The 19,258-nt window shown below is 27.4% G+C and overlaps 1 protein-coding gene across 1 annotated transcript; it reads right to left on the bottom strand.

Moving 5' to 3' along the window:
- Positions 1 to 981: 981 nt before the first annotated feature.
- LOC127250404 (zinc finger CCCH domain-containing protein 32-like) lies at positions 982 to 5,915 on the bottom strand. The gene is made up of 7 exons (XM_051273686.1): positions 5,462 to 5,915; positions 5,210 to 5,355; positions 4,686 to 4,751; positions 2,991 to 3,110; positions 2,600 to 2,911; positions 2,195 to 2,509; positions 982 to 1,682 (listed from the first exon to the last, which is right to left on the bottom strand). The coding sequence occupies exons 1-7, from the start codon at positions 5,538 to 5,540 to the stop codon at positions 1,317 to 1,319; spliced, it is 1,404 nt and encodes a 467-aa protein (XP_051129643.1). The 5' UTR covers positions 5,541 to 5,915; the 3' UTR covers positions 982 to 1,316.
- Positions 5,916 to 19,258: the final 13,343 nt, after the last annotated feature.

Below are 19,258 nucleotides of genomic sequence, written 5' to 3'. Positions count from 1 at the left end.
TTAGTGAAAATAATTATCATATAATAAAAATAATTATAGGAACGGACAGAAATGGAAAAGTGAGAAGTGAGACAGGGAGTAATATATTTGATTAAAGTTTTTTAAAATATATTTAACATTTTAAAAGTTATGATTTCAACAAAGGTATATACAATATATATTATTTTATTGAGAACAAAATTTTATATAATATAAATTTTTAAAAAAAGAAAATATGAATTTTACTTACGATTAATATAATTTAATTTTATAAAACTAAAGAGTTTTGAACATATATATATATTAATATATTTGTTTATCGAAAAAGGATAAAAGTAGAGAATTTTGAATAAACTTTCTATTTTCTATTTTTGTTAGTTTATGAATTCTTATTTTTTTTTAGAAAATAAAACACTCCAGAAATTTGGATCTCCGTCAAAACGTATTCATAAAAAATTATAAATAATAATAATAATAATTAAGAATACTTCTTAAAAATTTAGTTATAAAAAAATATATAATAAAAACAATAATATATTTGTTTTAAATAAGGTCAGCTTCAACCCAGTAGTTAAGAATTTGGCATCGGTTTCTTCCAAATGACGCCAAAAATTTTGCCATTCTTTCTTTTCTTTATTTTTATTTTTTATTTTTTTATTTTGCATATTAATCCTTTATTTTATAAAAAAAATTAGTGTGAACTGTAACATATAAAAAGCAATATTTAAAAATATTCTTTTTTTAAAAAAAATTAATTTATGAATTAGAGTAAAAATACAGTAAACAACTATATATTTAATATTAAAACTGAATAAATAAAATGTTAAATCACTTGTATATATATATATATATACATATAAACATACTCTAGAGTTGAGAAAATAAGGCAAAGAATGTAAAAAAGTGAAGTGGGAAAAGAGTTGGTTTGTTGTGTTGATTGAACCAAAAAAGCGGGGAACCAACCAACCAACCCTCTCCTTCATCAACGTGTTCGTGTTCGTGTTCATGTAACGCAATAGAGAATCAATCCAATATAATAACCACAACCAGGAAGAGAATAAGAGTGTGTCGTCGAAACTATAAAAACAGACACAACAACCAACAACAACCATTAGCCTTCAAAACTTTAGGGGCTTCCCTGCCAAGAATTACCTTAATGCCAATCCTCCTCATCGATCCATCCATCCATTATTCCATTCCAAGCTGATGCTGGAGTGTATATATATATCTATGGCTTATTCAAACCAAGCCATTCCAGCTCGGGTTCGAGAAATCTGCCTGTCTGTCGAAGAGGATTTACGCCAAAAAAGAAGTTTCCGAATCAGATCAGATCATTATCATCTTGATGTGAGAGGTTCGCCTCCGACGCTTGTGCTGCTGCTGCTGCTGCCGCTGCCGGATGAAGAGGCGGAGCCCTGCCCGGAATACTGAATGCTCGACTGAAGAGTCGTCCCCCCGCCTCCTTTCGAGAAACTAGTCGTGGAAAACATCCCGGTAAGGAGCTCGGGCCTTAGGTCCGAAGAAGATGATGACGGGGCGAATGTGGCGATAGTTGATCCCACCGGGTAAGGAGCCACGGGCATGTCGGTTAGTGAAGACGCCGATGGACTGTAGCTCAAACTTCCCATCGGGTGATCGAATTTGCACGATGGACCAAACCTGCACACGCCATTCTGGGCATAGTGGGAGCAGAGGGGCGCGCCCTGGGAAAAGAAAAAGATGAATGAGACGATTTTACGGCAGCAATTTCTCTACATCATATGATAAAAATCCAAAGAATTGAGTTTTACATTCATTTATAACACTAACAGCAGGCTGGCCTAGGGTGCCCAGGGGCATATCTTCGACTAGCAAAAGAAAGCACAAATATCTACAGGAATACAAGGGAAATGGATTATATACGAGCTTCACATTGATTATCCCAATTTTTCCCTAGTCTTGCATTTCTTACATTATCGAAGTAACAGAAACTAATGTCGAATGTTTTTGCGTTGCTACATGTCTAGGTTCAGTATGAGCATCAAAGGTTAAGGTAATCGAAAGGCGATTCTATAGCCAAAAATCTTTACCTCTAGATGAAAATTTGTTTAGACACGGTTTTACTTTCAAGTAAATACAACGGGTATGCCCTAACAATAAATAAATTACGACGAAGCATACGTAAAGTAGAATCATGCAATTCCAATTTTCCAGATTAAACAGAGAGTGTGCTTACCGGGCGCAGCGGAAGACCCATGGGACTAAGCAAGAAACTTGGCCTGGCTACACTCAACTCCGGGGGATGATGATATTTACAAGTCGAACCAAATTTACAATCTCCGGTTCTCAAATAATACTGACATTCCGGTTGTCCAGGTCTTTCGGGAAATGCATTTTCCTTCTGATTGCTGCTTGAGGGACCAGCAGAAGGGCTAGAAAGGTATGGCACAGAGTATGCCGTCCCTGGAGGAGGTAATTGAGTTAAACCATACATCGAACCAGCACCGACAGTGGGCTGAGAACCCGGTGAGGCTGCAGGATTGACCGGTGCCTGTATTATGGAATTCTACAGGTCACTAATAGAGAAATATCGACAAAAGTTTAAAAAGATAATAAATAGTTCGAGTTCAGGTACACCTACAGGGTAGGGTGTCCAGCCGGGAATGGGAACGATTCCTGGAGGAAAGAGCATGGGTCCGTAACTCCCAGGCACGTAAGAACCTGGAATCATGGCTGGCCGCGCAACTGGCCAATTCCCAGGAAGAACTCCGTATTGTTGAGAAGACTGAGCCGGAGATTGCATGGTTGGATAAACTGACAAATGGCTAGGTCCGGGATTAGGGTTGTTTGGTGGCGGAACTTGTGCGCCAGACGGCTGTGGATGATGAAATTTACAGGTGATGCCGAATTTGCATTGCCCTGTTTTAATATAGTATGAGCATTCCTTTTCTCCCTGCAGAAAAAACTCAATAAGTGCAATATGATTAAATCCGTAGAGTAGAAAGAGCGTAAGAAATATTGAATGTCCAGACCGGTCGTAATGGATATCCGTAGACGTTGAGTGGGATTGCTGCTGAGGATCCGACTCCTTGCCTTGGGTGATGGTACTTGCAGGAAGCACCAAATTTGCACATCCCGGTGCGCATGTAGTACTACAAATCGAGCTCAAAGAACATGCATTGTTATACTTATAAAAAGGTAAGAATTTTTAGAAGCGTACGTAACTCAAAATAAGAGCCAATTCTCAGCCAAGAACAATGGAAAATCACTGATGGATAAACATGATTGAAGATGTTTATTGTTGATACAAAAAAACTTGGATAAACAAATTATAGCCCTATCAGCACATAAAAATGATAAATCAAAAGCGACACCAGAACACCGGATTGTAACTTTTCATTGCAACTTGTGGCCTTTTGTTTTTGATGTATTTTTAGGTGAAATAGTGAATGGTTATGATGTTTTGAACGAAAAATAGGTGTCGGGTGATTTTTCGGAGGGAAATTGATAGATTGAATAGTAAAAAAAAAAAAAAAGGTTGAAAAACACAATTAAACAAACCACAAAAATATGGATAAGCTTCAAGCACTGCAGTACTAAAGCAATTGAAAATTATCAGTACATTATCAAAACAAGGAAAGTTTCCCTTTCAAGGAATGGCCACAAGACAACGTGACAAAATGTTTAACCATTTCAAGGAAATGAGTGAGATCCCATTGTCAGGTATGGAGCAATTTCAATAGTTTGACAGGAAGAAGCCATGTAGGAGCAGACAATACAGATATTTTATAGGCAAAAGACGGAGACAACGATAAACTACGATCAGGAAGCTATAAGATAAGATGAAACTTAGGGAGAAACAGTGCCTTGACATAGCTTCAGGCTTTCAGACAGGATATCAAAACTACAAAAAAATTATAGTACATTGCAAATCTTCGAATGACGTCAAACCTAGCTGCTTGAATATGAATATCCAGGTGAAAGAATGAAGTTAATAGATGACTAATTCCACTAGTAATATAAGCAATCAAAGGTGTATTTTCTTGTGTTTTTATTCCCAAGTTTGAACCGTTTAATCTACCATTTTCCCTCCAAAGTTATCACATTCGATGCTCATTTTCCATACAAATCAAAACAAAAGAGAAGGAAGATGTCATGGACTCATGGTCAACAACATAAAAGCATTCGGAATATGATAATTGTATCTTCTTTTAAAACCAGTTTCGCTGATGTCTTAAAGCCCCCCTAAGATCAAAGGTCATTAACTGGAATCAGGCACGTGAATTAATTACATATCCTGATGTTGTAAATAGATTATACCCTCTTCTAAAGAGTTCATTAACAACTTATGCAAGCACAGCATAACATGGATTAATGTCTAATGAAAGGATATTCTCGTTTTTAGTTTCGCTTTTTCACACAACATAACCAGTGCGCAGTGGAAAGCCAAAAGACATACATATACAGAATCAATTAAAAGGAAGTGGCCCTTCTAGAATCCACAAGAACACAAATTCAGTATCAGGCAGCACAATCTATGTCCCAGGATACTAATAATAAATTATCGCAATTGTGTCAAAAAGACAATATTTGCAGCATTTACATGTATGTATTTACATTAATGGCGATCGACATTTTGTGAGCATGTAAACTTTAGCATTTTATTTCACATATGTGCTTATAAGAAGATTTTTCAAAACAGAAATGAAAAAACAAATAGCGAATACCTGACAAACTGGCTGGCCAACGCGTTCTGGATACTCAACTCCACTAGCTCCTAATGATCCCATTACCTGTATCACATAAAAACAGTTGCTTTCACTACATGCAGGTTCACCAAATCGATGTAGGACAAAAAAAACATTTAAATTCACCATCATTCCTATTCCATCGAAATCATTACAACCCATAACAAGAAAGACTACTTTTACCACAATAATCTTCATATCCATCGAAACCACCCAATTTAAACTATACTCAGTCCAATTAGGTATATAATAATTGCCATTCTTTCCTACCAAATCCATCACAAACTCGACTAAAATGCCGAAGGCTTGAATTTTCCCAATTTACAATCACATCCATAGATACCTCATAAATTCAAATCAAATGCATTCCACTTCATGATCAACAAACACCAGAATTCAACAAATAGTGCATCAAATCTACGTAAACCACAACACATCCCACTTCAACCTTATGATCACTTCAATCATACACCAAACTTAAACAAAAGATTCGAATGCCTTACCACACTCCGATCTCGAGGATGGTTGAAACGACACCTATTGCCATACCCACAGAATCCAGTCCTCAGGTAATAAATACAGTCGGGCTCATCGGGCCTCTCAGGGTACGCCACGGGCCCGCCCCCGAGCCCCAACGGCCACGTCGACTCTGCATTATTCACAAAAAACCAAACCCCCAAAATCAATCAACATTACACAAAAAACACAATACGAAAAAATCAGCAAATCCAACGCGTAATTCAAATGCAACTCGCCTTCTAACCCTGCTACGCCTCCCGCCACCGTCCATTCCGCCTCCACCGCCATAGCCTGGGTCCCACCGTACCTCTCCATTCCCCCACACTCCCTAACTATACATACACATAAACAATAAAATACAACAAAAAAACCTACAGCTACAACAAACAACACTGCGTACACACTACTGCATCAACAACAAAAACTTCCTCTCCACAACCACTATCACAACACAGGTAATTTTTTCTTCCTTTTTTCAAAACATTACATCGATATTCACAGCGAAAACACCAACATACAAAATGTTTGCAAATATCTCCGCATATACACGCCGACAACGCAATTTCGTACGCCGATTGACGATTGCGGATCGAGCGGGGGGTTTTGGGTGGTTTTAGAGCGAGAAAGCGAGGGCGGGGGAAGAGAGAGAAAGCGAGGGTACAGTGGTTTCTTTGGTTTCCTCCTTTAGCACACACACTGCCTATAAATACTTTCACACTCACTGTGTGTCTGATTTTTCTGCACTTTTTATGCCTTCCTTAAAATAATATATTAAAAAATATTGTATTTATAATTATTTATTGTGTATTTTAGTATTTTTTTTATTTTTCGTCGTTAGGGGCTTGTTTGGCGTTGTCGTGATTTTGGGTCCCGAGTCAGTATATTTTTGTGTTTTTTGTTTTGTCCGTTTGATCTCGCGCCAAACAGGCGCATCTAACAGTGATAGCCTGATGTGGCCACTACGCAGCTACTGACCACATTCCTACGTTAAATTACCGATTTGCCCTTCCGTTTTTATTTTCGTTTTTACAGTATTGAATTGGTGTTTATCTTTTAACACTCAAAACTACAATTTCTATTATTTTGACTATGAGTTTCCAAAATCAATATAATAATCTTGTTTTTATCATTGTTTGTCTCTCTCAAAAGTCTTCTTTTCTTAAATAATTATATCACTGTAAAATTATTTTTATTTTTTTATTATTATTATACGATTGTTACTACTTCTTATATTAATACACTCACAATGGCAAAAAAGATTTTTATCAATACTTTTTACCTACTGTTAATATAATATCAATATTTATTAAATCTCGTGCTAAATACAATTATTAAATCTCATGCTAAACACACAATCCATACTATAGTTTTGGGACAGAGGCAGTATTTTTAAATAAAATAACACATTATATATTATTTAAATATTAAATTAAAATTTTACAAAACCTATTAAAAAGAAGCACACTCTAATTTATTGTAATTACTCCTTGGTGGCAGTGTCAATATATTTATTTTATTATTTTAATATGTTCATTTTTATATATTTATTTTAGTTTTTAGTAATTATTTTTTTAATTAAAGAATATTTTATTTTTATTAAACAATATGAATTTAATGGTGAAATAATATTATTATCATTTTAGTATATTATCTATAAAATATTATGGTGTATTTTTTTTTAAATAGTTTGAAAAGATTTTTTTTATATGAGATATAAAAAATTGTATATGTAATATAAAAACAATGAATGTATAATAATATATTAATATTTTGAAAAAATATGTTGATTTTTTTTAACAAAAATAAATATTTTAAAAATTTACATATAAAAAAATAAATATATTAAAGATTAGAACTGTCCAAACTCGCTACGGATTAACCCACAATATGCTATAATCCACAAATAAGCGGGTTATTTGTGGGTCAGCCACGGTAAGACAATCTAAAATTTAATGAACCCAACCTGATCTACTTGCGGATGACGAGCCAAGTGGGTCAACCCGCAAATTTTTTACAAATATTAACATTATTTTTTGTAATTAATATCTAAAAATTAAGGTAAAAAAATGATTGCATAATATAATTCAAATAATAAATAGTATTTAAAAACAAATAACATGGAATGTGTCTATTTGTGGGAATTTGGTTTTTTATTTCAATTTTAAATAGTAAAATTTTGAATTGAAATGGTTGTTTGATGTTATATAAATATGTAATGATGTGATGTTTTGAATATAAAATATAATATATGAAAAATAGGTATTCAATTTGATATTTTTTAATAAAAAATAAATAAATTCAAATAGTAAAATCAAAACCGAAATCGCACAAGTAAACATACTCATAGTAATTCATTAACATAATTCTAATTTCTAACATCAAAATGCACAAACATAATATTTTTAAAATTAAAATTAATTAATGATATTATTAAAATGCTCTTCAGTTTCTTATTATTTATGTTCACTAATATGTAAAATTCTAAACATTTCACCTATCTCTTATTCCTCATGCCACCTCCATCACCATAATTATCAATATCATCTACAAATAAAATAAATAAGTGTAATATAGAAAAATATAACATAAAAATTTATTTAAAATATTTATAATATAATATAATTTATTGATAGAAAATCTATGCAACGTGTGCAAATCAATGTTTGAATTTTCCGAAGAACCACTGAACTTTTGTACTTTGTGATAATACGACCATCAATAGAAAAATATTATTCGTATGCAACTATTGTAATGGACAAGCATTTAATTTTCCACACTTGTATAAAGTGATGTTTGATAAGATGAACCAGAAATCAACTTGGTCATGTCATAAAACAGCTCAACAAAATTTCATAACTTCTTACCATTTTGTCATTCTTCATTTGAATGACATAATTTGAATCATTTTTTTTTTTCACTAGAGGGAAATAAAAGTCTTTTTGTACTTAATAGCACTGTTCAACATCAAGTATGATGAATTATATCGAGTACATACATCATTCCTCAAATCAATATTAGTATCAATGTTTCTAATTTTTTTCACACTCCTAAAATACTTTCATCCGACTTAATACTTTCATCCGACTTTCTAAACCTTTAACAAATTTGACATATTCTCTTATTTACACAAAGATGTTTCATCAACTTTTAAACCATATTGTGCAATAAGATTAAATATATGAACCGAACAACGAATATGAAAAAATTCACCTCCCCACAATAAATTGTCATTCATAAAGAGCTAATCTTTCAAAATACTCTGCATAGTATTATTATTCGATACATTATCCAATATTAAAGAAAATATTTTTTATTCTATTCTCTATTCCTTAAAAAACTCCAAAACTTTTGCAGCTGACTCAAGTCCAACGTGTGAAGGAGAAAATTAATCAAAATCTAATATCTTACTATTCAATCTTCAATTTTCATCAACAAAATAAATAATCAAACAAATATAGTTATTGCTCGTACATTTAGCCCACACATTAGAAGTTAAACAAATGCGATGTTGAATGTTAACTAAAACTTCATTTTAAGTTTTTTTTTTTCTTTTTTTTTTTAAATACAACTTATTAATATCATAAACATCAATGTTATATAATAGGAAAAATGAGAAGTCTATATTTTAAAAATATCTTTGATACCATCATATTCAATAAAAGAAATAAACTCACCTACAATATTTGAATTAACTTTTTAGCTTCCCATCAACATCAATCATTATTTGACCAATATTATAGTATTTTAATTTTTTGTATATTTTCGTATGGAACTTCAATGTAGAAGTTTCGTATTCACTTTCTGGTACATTGAGTCATTAGATGTCATAATATTTATTCTTTTAAATGAAAATTTAAAGGTGGTATAAATTCAAAATAATATTTACCTTTAAAGATAAAGTCACAATTGTTTTTTTAAAAATTCATTAAAAAAATATATGATTTTAGAACGAATCAAATTATTCATAAAAACACATAAAATTATTTCAATTAAAAAAAAAAACAAGAAAAGAAAAAAAAATGCATTCAACAATTCACAAAGCAAAAGGAAAAAATAAAAATAAAAATATCATTGATTCTTTTTAATCAATCGATAATTTTAATCTAACAAACTATAACTAACATACAATTCAATATTTAAATATCATGTATGGCTATTAGAAAGAATGATAATATTAAATAATTTAATAATAAATAAAAATTTGAACTTACAATTTTTTGAAGAAATTATAGAAATCGGATCTAAACAAAATAAAACGGCGAATGTGCCATAAAATAGAAACGATTTGAGAAGAAGAAAAGCGGCAGCAGCCGATACTTGTGATTATTATGGTTAGTATAATAATGACTTGTTTAGCTAATTTAATTAGATTTTAAATACACTATTCTTTTTTTTTTTTTCTCTAAAACATCAAATCAAACATCTATTTTTCATTTTTTATATTATACTAAAAATCAATTTTACATTCAAAACATCACATCAACACATATTTATATCACATTATACAACTATTCAAATTCAAAATTTTTACTATTCAAATCTCAACTAAAAATTCAAACCCTCAAACAAACACACCCTTGAAAACTATTTGGAAATTATCATAAGATATATTGTTTAAATTAAAGTATATTGAGTATAATATTGTATAAATATATAATTATAATATAAATAATAACAATTAATTTATTATAATTTATATCCAGTTAGCCCGCGGGCCAATCCGCCTCGTCACGGGCTAATTCACTTTCAATTCGCAGTTCACGTCAGTTGGCTCATTTAGATTTGTATTTTAAGAAGCTTGAAAAATTACAAGACTCTCATTAAAAATAAGGCCGGGCTAAATCCATTTTAATAGATCTATTAAGGATGGACTGAAAAAAATATTAAAAATATATATATTTATATCATCATTGTATCTATTGAATAATAATCTCTAAGTTCCAGAACTATAGTTTGGACTGTGTTTGACATGTGATGTAAGGAATATTGATATTATATTGGTATTGGGTAAAAAGTACGGATAAAATATTTTTTTGCCCTTGTGAGTGTATTAGTGTAAAAAGTAGTTGCAGTTGTGTAATAATAATGAAAAGATAAGGTTCTTACGGTGATATGGTTATTTATGGAAATGAGACTATTATTTTGAGACAGACAAAAATGGTAAATATGGTAAATAGGATTATTGTATTGGGACGGGAGTAATACTTTTAATTTTAAAAAGAAAAAACAAAATAAATAGACTTATATATTCAAATTTTCAATTTTTTTCTTTTAAACAATAAAATATATATATATATGTGTATATATTTATAAAGACTTATTATGACAACATTTGTAAAAATTTTCAATACTTGAGCTTTTTTTTTTTTTTTTTAAAGCATTGCGAGTATACCCATTAGACGTTTTAGAACTCAAAAAATAATAAAATAATAGGAGTATAATGTTTTTTTAAAAAGATACTATTAGTAAATTATTTTAAAATTTCAAAACACGTATATGACATGTGAAAATAAATACTTTAAATTCGAATATTTGAATTAAATTAAATTGAAATTTAAAACTTAATTTAGAATTTTCGAAATAAAGCATATTGAAATTTTTCTAGTTTTTTTTTTTTTTTTTTTAATTGGATTGATATATTGAAAAGTTAAGTAAATTTAGGGTGTGTTTGTTTGGGGGTTTGGATTTTGAGTTGGGATTTGTATAGTAAAAATTTTGAATTTGAATAGTTGTACGATGTGATATAAATAGGTGTTGATGTGATGACTTGAATGTAAAATTGATTTTTAGTATAATATAAAAAATGAAAAATAGGTGTTTGATTTGATGTTTTTTGGGGAAAAAAATTGGATGAATAGTAAGATTTTGCACAAATCTTACAAACGAACACACCCTTAAAAGACATTAAAATAGTAGTCCTTCTGTCCCACCTACCATGTTCACATTATCATTTATGTCCGTCCCATATTCCGTGTTATTTTTTTTAAAAAAATAATTATACACTTTAATCTCATTTTAAATTTTCTAATTTACTTTTCTTTTTAGTTTTAATTAAACTAATCAGTTATCTTAACTTTAATCTATAATTATTTATATTATAAAATAATTATTTTCACTAATACATTCTTAATTATCTACTAGGGTGTGTTTGTTTGGGGAATTGGATTAGATTTTCACTATTTATCCCAATTTTTTCCTCCAAAAAATATCAAATCAAACACCTATTTTTCATTTTTTATATTATACTAAAAATAAATTTTACATTCAAAACATCACATCAACACCTATTTATATCACATCATACAACTATTCAAATTCAAAATATTTACTATTCAAATCTCAACTTAAAATCCAAATCCCCAAACAAACACACCTATACTTATCCTAATTATGGATTAACTAATTAGTTTAATTATAATGCTAATTGATTAACTAATTAAATATAGCATCATTAAAGTATCAATTTATAGTGACCCAAACATCCAACGTGGGAAGGATGGAGTAATATACTAGTAAATTGATACTTTAATGATGCTATATTTAAAACACTAGTATTTAATTAGTTAATAATAGTTAATTATAATACTTCATCCGTCCAGTTATAAACTATACATATTTTTATTTTGAGACGTCCAATTACAAAGTGAACATTTCATTAAATTACTCATTTTTTTCACAAATACCCTTACTTTTACACAGGAAGGACAAAAATATCATTTTACTAGTTTTAACTACCATCTCTAATTAAAATACTATTATTTTTTAAACACCAGCCAAAATTAAATATTTACTTTGTGTGTGGACTGAGAGAGTATTATTTTATTATTTTTATATAATTAATAATATTGATAATTTAAAATAAATTTAATATATAATTAAAAAAATTAGAATATGTATTTAAATATTTTAAAAATTATATCGCAATATGTGTAATATGAACATTATTTTATAGAAAATAATTTTTTTAATAATACAAATAAATTTAAAAATATGTTTATTTATTTATAATTAATATAAATTAAATTTACAAAAAATATGAAATTTTAAATATAGATAAAATTATTTGCTTTTGTAGTGAATCTTACTAAATGTATGATATTATATGTTACGTAGTTAATTAAAATGATTACCCAAAATAAAATGTATAAATTATTACAAGACAAAAAAAAAATAAAAAATGTCAACATAAGTGATTAAATGCTAGAAAATGTCTTTTATTTGTATTTGGTTTGTTACAATTGTTTATTAATGGATTTATATAAATTTAAATAAAAAAAATCTACAATTGTTTGTTTTTATAAAAATATATTATGCAATTCTAAATTTTATAATTAAGGACAATTCAATTTGATTGAAATCAATATTCTTTTACAAGAATTTTAAAATTTTGAATTGGTTCATATTTTAACAAAATGCCAATATTACTTATTTAGGTTTATTCTACATAATTTATTTCTTTTAAAAATATATATAATTATACATTTTATTTATATTTTAAATATCATAAATTATAATTTTTTAAATTTTAATTAAATTATTTAGTTATTTTAATTTTAATTTATAATTATTTTTATTGATATTTTTTCTTATTATTTACTCATTTATCGAGAGGGAGAGAGTTGTAAAAATACAGCTATTACTATTATATTTTATGAAGTAATAAAAATACAAAAAAGAAAAATAAAAAGTCAGAGTAGGTCAGGGTAATTCGAGTGTAGGGGCATTTTAGTAACTTAATAAACACCTTTCTATTTTGTGAAAGTGAAAACCTGAGGCTGAGAGTAATATCGCGTATGCAGGCAGGAAAGGCAGAGACACAGGGGAATACACAGAGTCATTTCTTTGACCAATCAAAACATGACACGTGTCGATGCAGCGCATAATTCCACGCTTTAATAATCTTCATGACGCATTTATTCGCGCGTGGCGTTATACTATCCAATAAGTGTTTGTTTGTGTTTTAATTTCTAATCCTCCTTCCATCCATCCCTAAGTAATTATTTATTTGTTTTTTCACGTAATTTTAGAAATATTAGAATATAGTAAAAATAAAATAAAAATGACTAAAACAATTTTATTAGTATGTGTGATATAAAGCTAATGACATTTGTGTAATATATTGTAATTTGTAATGTTAGGTAGATAGTACAGTTACTAAAAAAAAAGAAATGAATACTTTATTATGAGACGGACTAAAATGAAAAAATAGATACTTTGTTATGGGACGGAAGAAATAAATAAATGGGGTGGGTGGTGCTTGTTTTGTGTTTGTTTCCTTAACTAAAATTTTATCTAACATAATTTTCGATATAGATATATATATATATTATATTTTTTATAAAAATTTAATATTTAAAGCAAAATATTAATATTTTTTATTTTATTAATATAAATTTCCCGTAAAAATTTAAAATTAAAATTTTAAACAAACAAATCCTAGTGGTACAATTTAAAATGTTCTTTTTTAATATAAAATATAAAAAATTGTATTGATAATATAAAAAATAATTGAATTCAATTGTTGACTTTTTGAGAAGTATACATTTTGTCCTTTTTATTGTTTACATAGGAAGTGTCATTTCGTTCATTTGGCAAGTATATATTTTGTTATTTTTATTGTTCAAACACGAAGTGTTTATTTATTTTTTTTAGCAAATATACATTACAAACGCTTTAATATTTATTTTTTTTCGTCTCAATATAATAGTCTTGTTTATTATTTTTGTTCGTTCCAAAACAATAGTCTTATTTTCATAAATAATTATATTACTATAAAACTATCCTTACTTTTTCATTTTTATTACATAATTGTCACTACTTTTTACCCTAATACACTCACAACGGCAAAAAGATTTTTTATTTATATTTTTTTACCGACTACCAATATAATATCAATATTCTTTAAATCTCGTGTTCAACTCAATTAAGACTGTAAGTAATTCTGGGACGGTGCGATAAATATTTATCAATTTTCATACCGGTTGAGTATATCTTCGCATGAACGAGGATAACTTAGTCAGTCGTGTTGGTTGATTTTGATCTTTCAATACAAAATAAATACAAAATCGGCCCAAAAAAATACGTTTGATTTTTCATTTTATTATTATTAATTTTTTTTTTATTTTTATTATTGACTCATTATTGACATTTTTAATATTTTAATATTAATTATCGATTTATTTATTTTTAAGATAACAATTAACAAATAGGGTTTCGGCCCATAAAATAACTTTATTTTTTGCATATAAATTTTTTAATACTAGTATTATATTGGATTATAGTAAAAAAAGAAAATATTCTTAGTTTGAAGAGTATTTATTAAGTTAGATAGGTAATACAATTATTAGATTATGAAATAGTACTCTTATTTTGGAACGGACAAAAATGGAAAATAAAATTTTTCTTATGAGACGAAGGAGTATATATTGATTTTTTATATACATTAATTAAATTGCTCCCATTTTTTTAAAAAAGTACATATATATTTTTTTTCTCCCTCCGCCTTAAGGTCAAATTTATATTGTATTTAATATTAAAAATATATTTATATTTGTATAATTTTTTTTTGTACAAATATTGTTATTATAAAACACTAATGAAAGTATTTTTGTGATTTTTTTTTACTGCGTTTTGATATAATAATTAATATTAAAAAATCAACACATAAAAAGTAAATGAAACTCTTAAAGTCGGATGGATGTAATATTTTTTTAAATGTAACTACTTTTTTTTAAAAAAAAATAATACTCTCTCCGTCCAAGCTAAAAGTATACAATTACTTTTGGCGCGGAGATTAAGGAATAATAATATTTTAATTATAGTGGGCAGGTAAAAGTAGTAAAATGACATTTTTGTCCTTACTTTTTTGGTATAAAAGTAATGATGTGATGTAAAGTAAGGGTATTTGTGGAAAAAATGAGATATTTAATAAAATGATTACTTTGTAATTGGGCGTCCCAAAATAGAAATATATATACTTTCTTACTGGACGGAGGGAGTAATAATTATAATCCAATTAAATTACCCATGAACTTTAATTCCATCTTCTTTATTTTTCTTCTTCTAATTTATTATTTTCATTCTTTTTCTTCACCCTGTGCTACTTTTCAAAAAAACACTGAAGAAGGCGACATTGGATCAATGAAAGTGAACTAGTGGTCAAATCCTTACCCATTTTTTTAAAAAAATTATTTACTTACAAAATATTATAAAAGTAATTCATATACAAAATATTAAAATCTATTTAATTTTTATAAAAATATCAATTTTATTTGTACTTACAAAATAAAAAGGTCAAAATCGTTGTACATTTTAACTAATTAATAAAATATTATTATTATTATTATTTTAATTTACTAAAGAAATATACTCTTTTTTCATCTCAATCGAAATGATTATTTTTACTATATTTTTACTAATTAAAAAAAATACTGTTGGTTAATTTTTTTTTTTTTAAATAACACACGCATTCTCCAAAAAAATTAATATATCACACATATTCATTATTTTTATATTATTTATACAATTTTCTATACTTCATATAAATATTTCTTCAAATTATTATTTTTTTTTTAAAAAAAAAAACACCCTACTTCATATGTTCCAAAATGAAAGTATTATTGACTTTTTGTGTGTAGATTTTTTAATATTAATTATTATAATAATACTTAGTACAAATTAAGAGAAATATAATAAAATACTTCTATTAGACTCTTGTAATACAAATGAAATAACATTTGTGGACAAAAATATTTTTATTAGTCTTTTATAATATAAATAAAATGACATATGGTGAGTAAATAATACGAATATAGAATATTTTAAATGTTTAAATATAATTATGCAAAAAAATAAATTGTACTATTTTTATGAGACGGAGGTAGTATTATATTTTAATTTACTATAAAAATCTAAATAAATATTTTAAAATAGAACATAGACAACATATTTCATTATGAATGACAATGGGTCGGACCCAGATCCGACTCGAATACATATTATTCTATTACATAACCCAAATAAAAAATCATATCACTTAATCTTAAAATTATCTTACTAATACTACACATTTATTTTCCCATACCGAAAATAAATATTGAACATATTTGAAATAATACTCTTTTGTCTTATACATTGCGCAATATTTGATTTTCAATATCAAAATTTAAGTAACTATTATTAACTATAATAATTTAGGTATTGAGTGATATGATAAGAGAGAAGGGTATATATTTATTTATTTATTTTATTTGAGTTATGTTATAGAATAAAATATAATTAATTATTTCATAATTTTATAATATTATAAAATATTTGGATTAAACATAAAAAAATAATAATAAAAAAAATAATAAAAATTATAATGTATTTGAGACGGAAAGAGCAGTAGAGCATATTCAATCTAAAATATGTATTGAGTATAATATCTTTAATAAATTTTACTTAATCTATACATCAACAAATTTAATTACACACATTCACAAATAAATTGACTCCATCCATTTGTTATATATTTGCTCATTTTTGTTATTTATTTATTTATATACTCCTTGAATTATGAAATAAATATGTTGATCATGAAAATTAGACCTGTCAAAATGGGTTAGCGGGGCGGATTGATTTACAATTCATCATAATTCGCAAAGAAACGGGTTGTTTGCAGGCCAACCTGCGGCGGTGCGGATCAAAATTTCATCAACCCAACCCAATTTATCGGCGGGTGGCGAGCTAAGCGGGTTAGCCCACGAGCTTTTTAAAAATATTAATATTATAAATATTTTCGTAATTAATATTTAAAAATAGCTGAAATAGTTTTATTGTAAAATTTAAATAATAAATATTTAAAAATAAATAAAAAATATAAAAAATTCTCAATTCTAAATATTACTCCCTCCCTCTTACATACCATGTCCACATTGTTGTTTCTATCCGTTCTTATTAATTTTTTTTAATTTTAATTAAACTAATTAGTTATCTCAATCTTAATTTATAATTATTTATATTTATAATTATTTTCACTAATACATTCTTAATTATCTACTAATTACACTTCTCCTAAAATATTCTACGGTGTAGCAGACACAGGATATGGGACGGAGGGAGTATTAGTTAGTGTATTTAAAAAGAATTAATAATAAGAAATATTTTATAAATAAATTATAATTAATTTTATAAATTTGTAGATTATAGAATAATAAAATATTATAAAATAATAAAATAGAAAACGAACAAAACAAATGATGAAAAATCGAAATAAATAAGAGTGACATTGATTGTAGAGTTATAAAATAAAAGCAACGGGCACACAATATTGATTAATTTCTTTAAACTAATTTTATTCATTTTAACTAAAAATATATATTTTCAATAGATTAAAAATAATAATATGTTATTTATTAAATAAAATGTACTAGATGATTTTGATTTTCTTTTCTCTTTGTACATTAATTATATTTATAGTGATATATTTGTATATAATATTAAAATATATTCTGATATTAATATTTGATTACTTTTATTATAATTTTTTAATGTAATAGTAAACAATTATAAAAAAAAATTATATTTAGTTGATATGTTACTAATTATTATATGTTACTAATTATTATATTTATTTGGTCCGCGGGCTAAACCGCCCCACTGCGGGCTAACCCACTCTCAACCCACGGCCCACGTGGATTGACCCGTTTAGACCCGTATTTTAACGGACTTACAAAATTACAATCCAACACTCCTAATATATAATTATTTTTATTATATAATAATTATTATTGTTTGTATAATTTTAATTATTTACTAATTACATACTCCATTCATCTCATATCTATTTATCCATTCATTTATTTTTTGCACAGGGTAGAAATAAAAGTAAAAAGACTACACTATCGTTATTAGTATTGTATGATATAAATGTAATGATATTTGTGTAATACTCCCTCCGTCCCAATGCAATAGTCCTGTTTACCATTTTTGTCTGTCTCAAAACAATAGTTTCATTTCCATAAATAATCATATCACTATAAAATTAACCTTACTTTTTCATTATTATTACACAATTGCCACTACTTTTTACACTTATACACTCACAAGGGCTAAAAATCTTTTACCCGTATTTTTTACCAACTACCAATATAATATCAATATTTCTTAAATCTCGTGTCAAACTCAATCCAAACTATAGTTCTGAGACGGAGGGAGTATATCGTAAATTAAATGAGTATTTGTAATATTAGTTAGATAGTACAGTTACTTAAAAAAAAATAAATATTTTTTTATAAGATTGATCAAAATAAAAAAATAAATAAATTATTAAGGAACGATGTGAATATATTTTTTCTAAATTTTCGTGTAGAAACAAACGCGTCCTTGCACTTCCGCGAGATAATCAACCGTTAAGGAAGGCTTAACTATGCGATGAAGCGAGATGATCGTAAATTTTCCCTTATCGGTGAAAAGAAATGAACGGCTCCGATTAAGTCTTGGAGATCGACGGATGGGATTCACTGGATGTCACAGTCTCAAAACGGTGACGTTTGAACGCCTACTGCGGCGGACGTCGAGTTCATAAATGCATGTTAGGCGGACGTGTTACCGGCTACCGGCAACTCTAATTTTCCTAATTAGACACTTGCTAGTCTGACAAATCCTAATTTATTAATCTTTTAGGTTGTGTTATTACGTGGTTTTACAGCATGTTTTTATTATTTGGATTTTTTATTTCATAAAAAAAATATTACATCAGATAATAATAATAATTATTATTTTTTATATTATATTTAAAATATCATATGAATCGTTATTTATATAGTATAAAAAAACTATTTAAATTTAATATCACATCAATACCTATTTATATCAGATCATACAACTATTCTAATTCAAAATTTTTATTATTCAAATCTCAACTAAAAATCCAAACCTCCGAACAAACACACTCTTAGGGTGTGTTTGTTTGGGGGTTTGGATTTTGATTTGGGATTTGAATAGTAAAAATTTTGAATTTGAATAGTTGTATGATGTGATATAAATATGTG

The sequence above is a fragment of the Andrographis paniculata genome, unplaced genomic scaffold (assembly GCF_009805555.1).
Source record: "Andrographis paniculata isolate CXL003 unplaced genomic scaffold, ASM980555v1 Contig37END, whole genome shotgun sequence".
NCBI classification, from domain to species: domain Eukaryota; kingdom Viridiplantae; phylum Streptophyta; class Magnoliopsida; order Lamiales; family Acanthaceae; genus Andrographis; species Andrographis paniculata.
Note: the sequence above shows the minus strand (reverse complement) of the source record. Positions and strands in the feature narration are given on the sequence as shown.

Excerpts from the sequence above, each read along its gene's own strand:
- LOC127250404 (XM_051273686.1), bottom strand. The coding sequence starts at position 5,540 with ATGGAGAGGTACGGTGGGACCCAGGCTATGGCGGTGGAGGCGGAATGG. Across the intron at positions 2,912-2,990 it reads ACGGATATCCATTACGACCG|GGAGAAAAGGAATGCTCATA; the intron begins GTCTGGACATTC and ends TTTTTTCTGCAG. Across the intron at positions 1,683-2,194 it reads TGGGTCTTCCGCTGCGCCCG|GGCGCGCCCCTCTGCTCCCA; the intron begins GTAAGCACACTC and ends TTCTTTTCCCAG.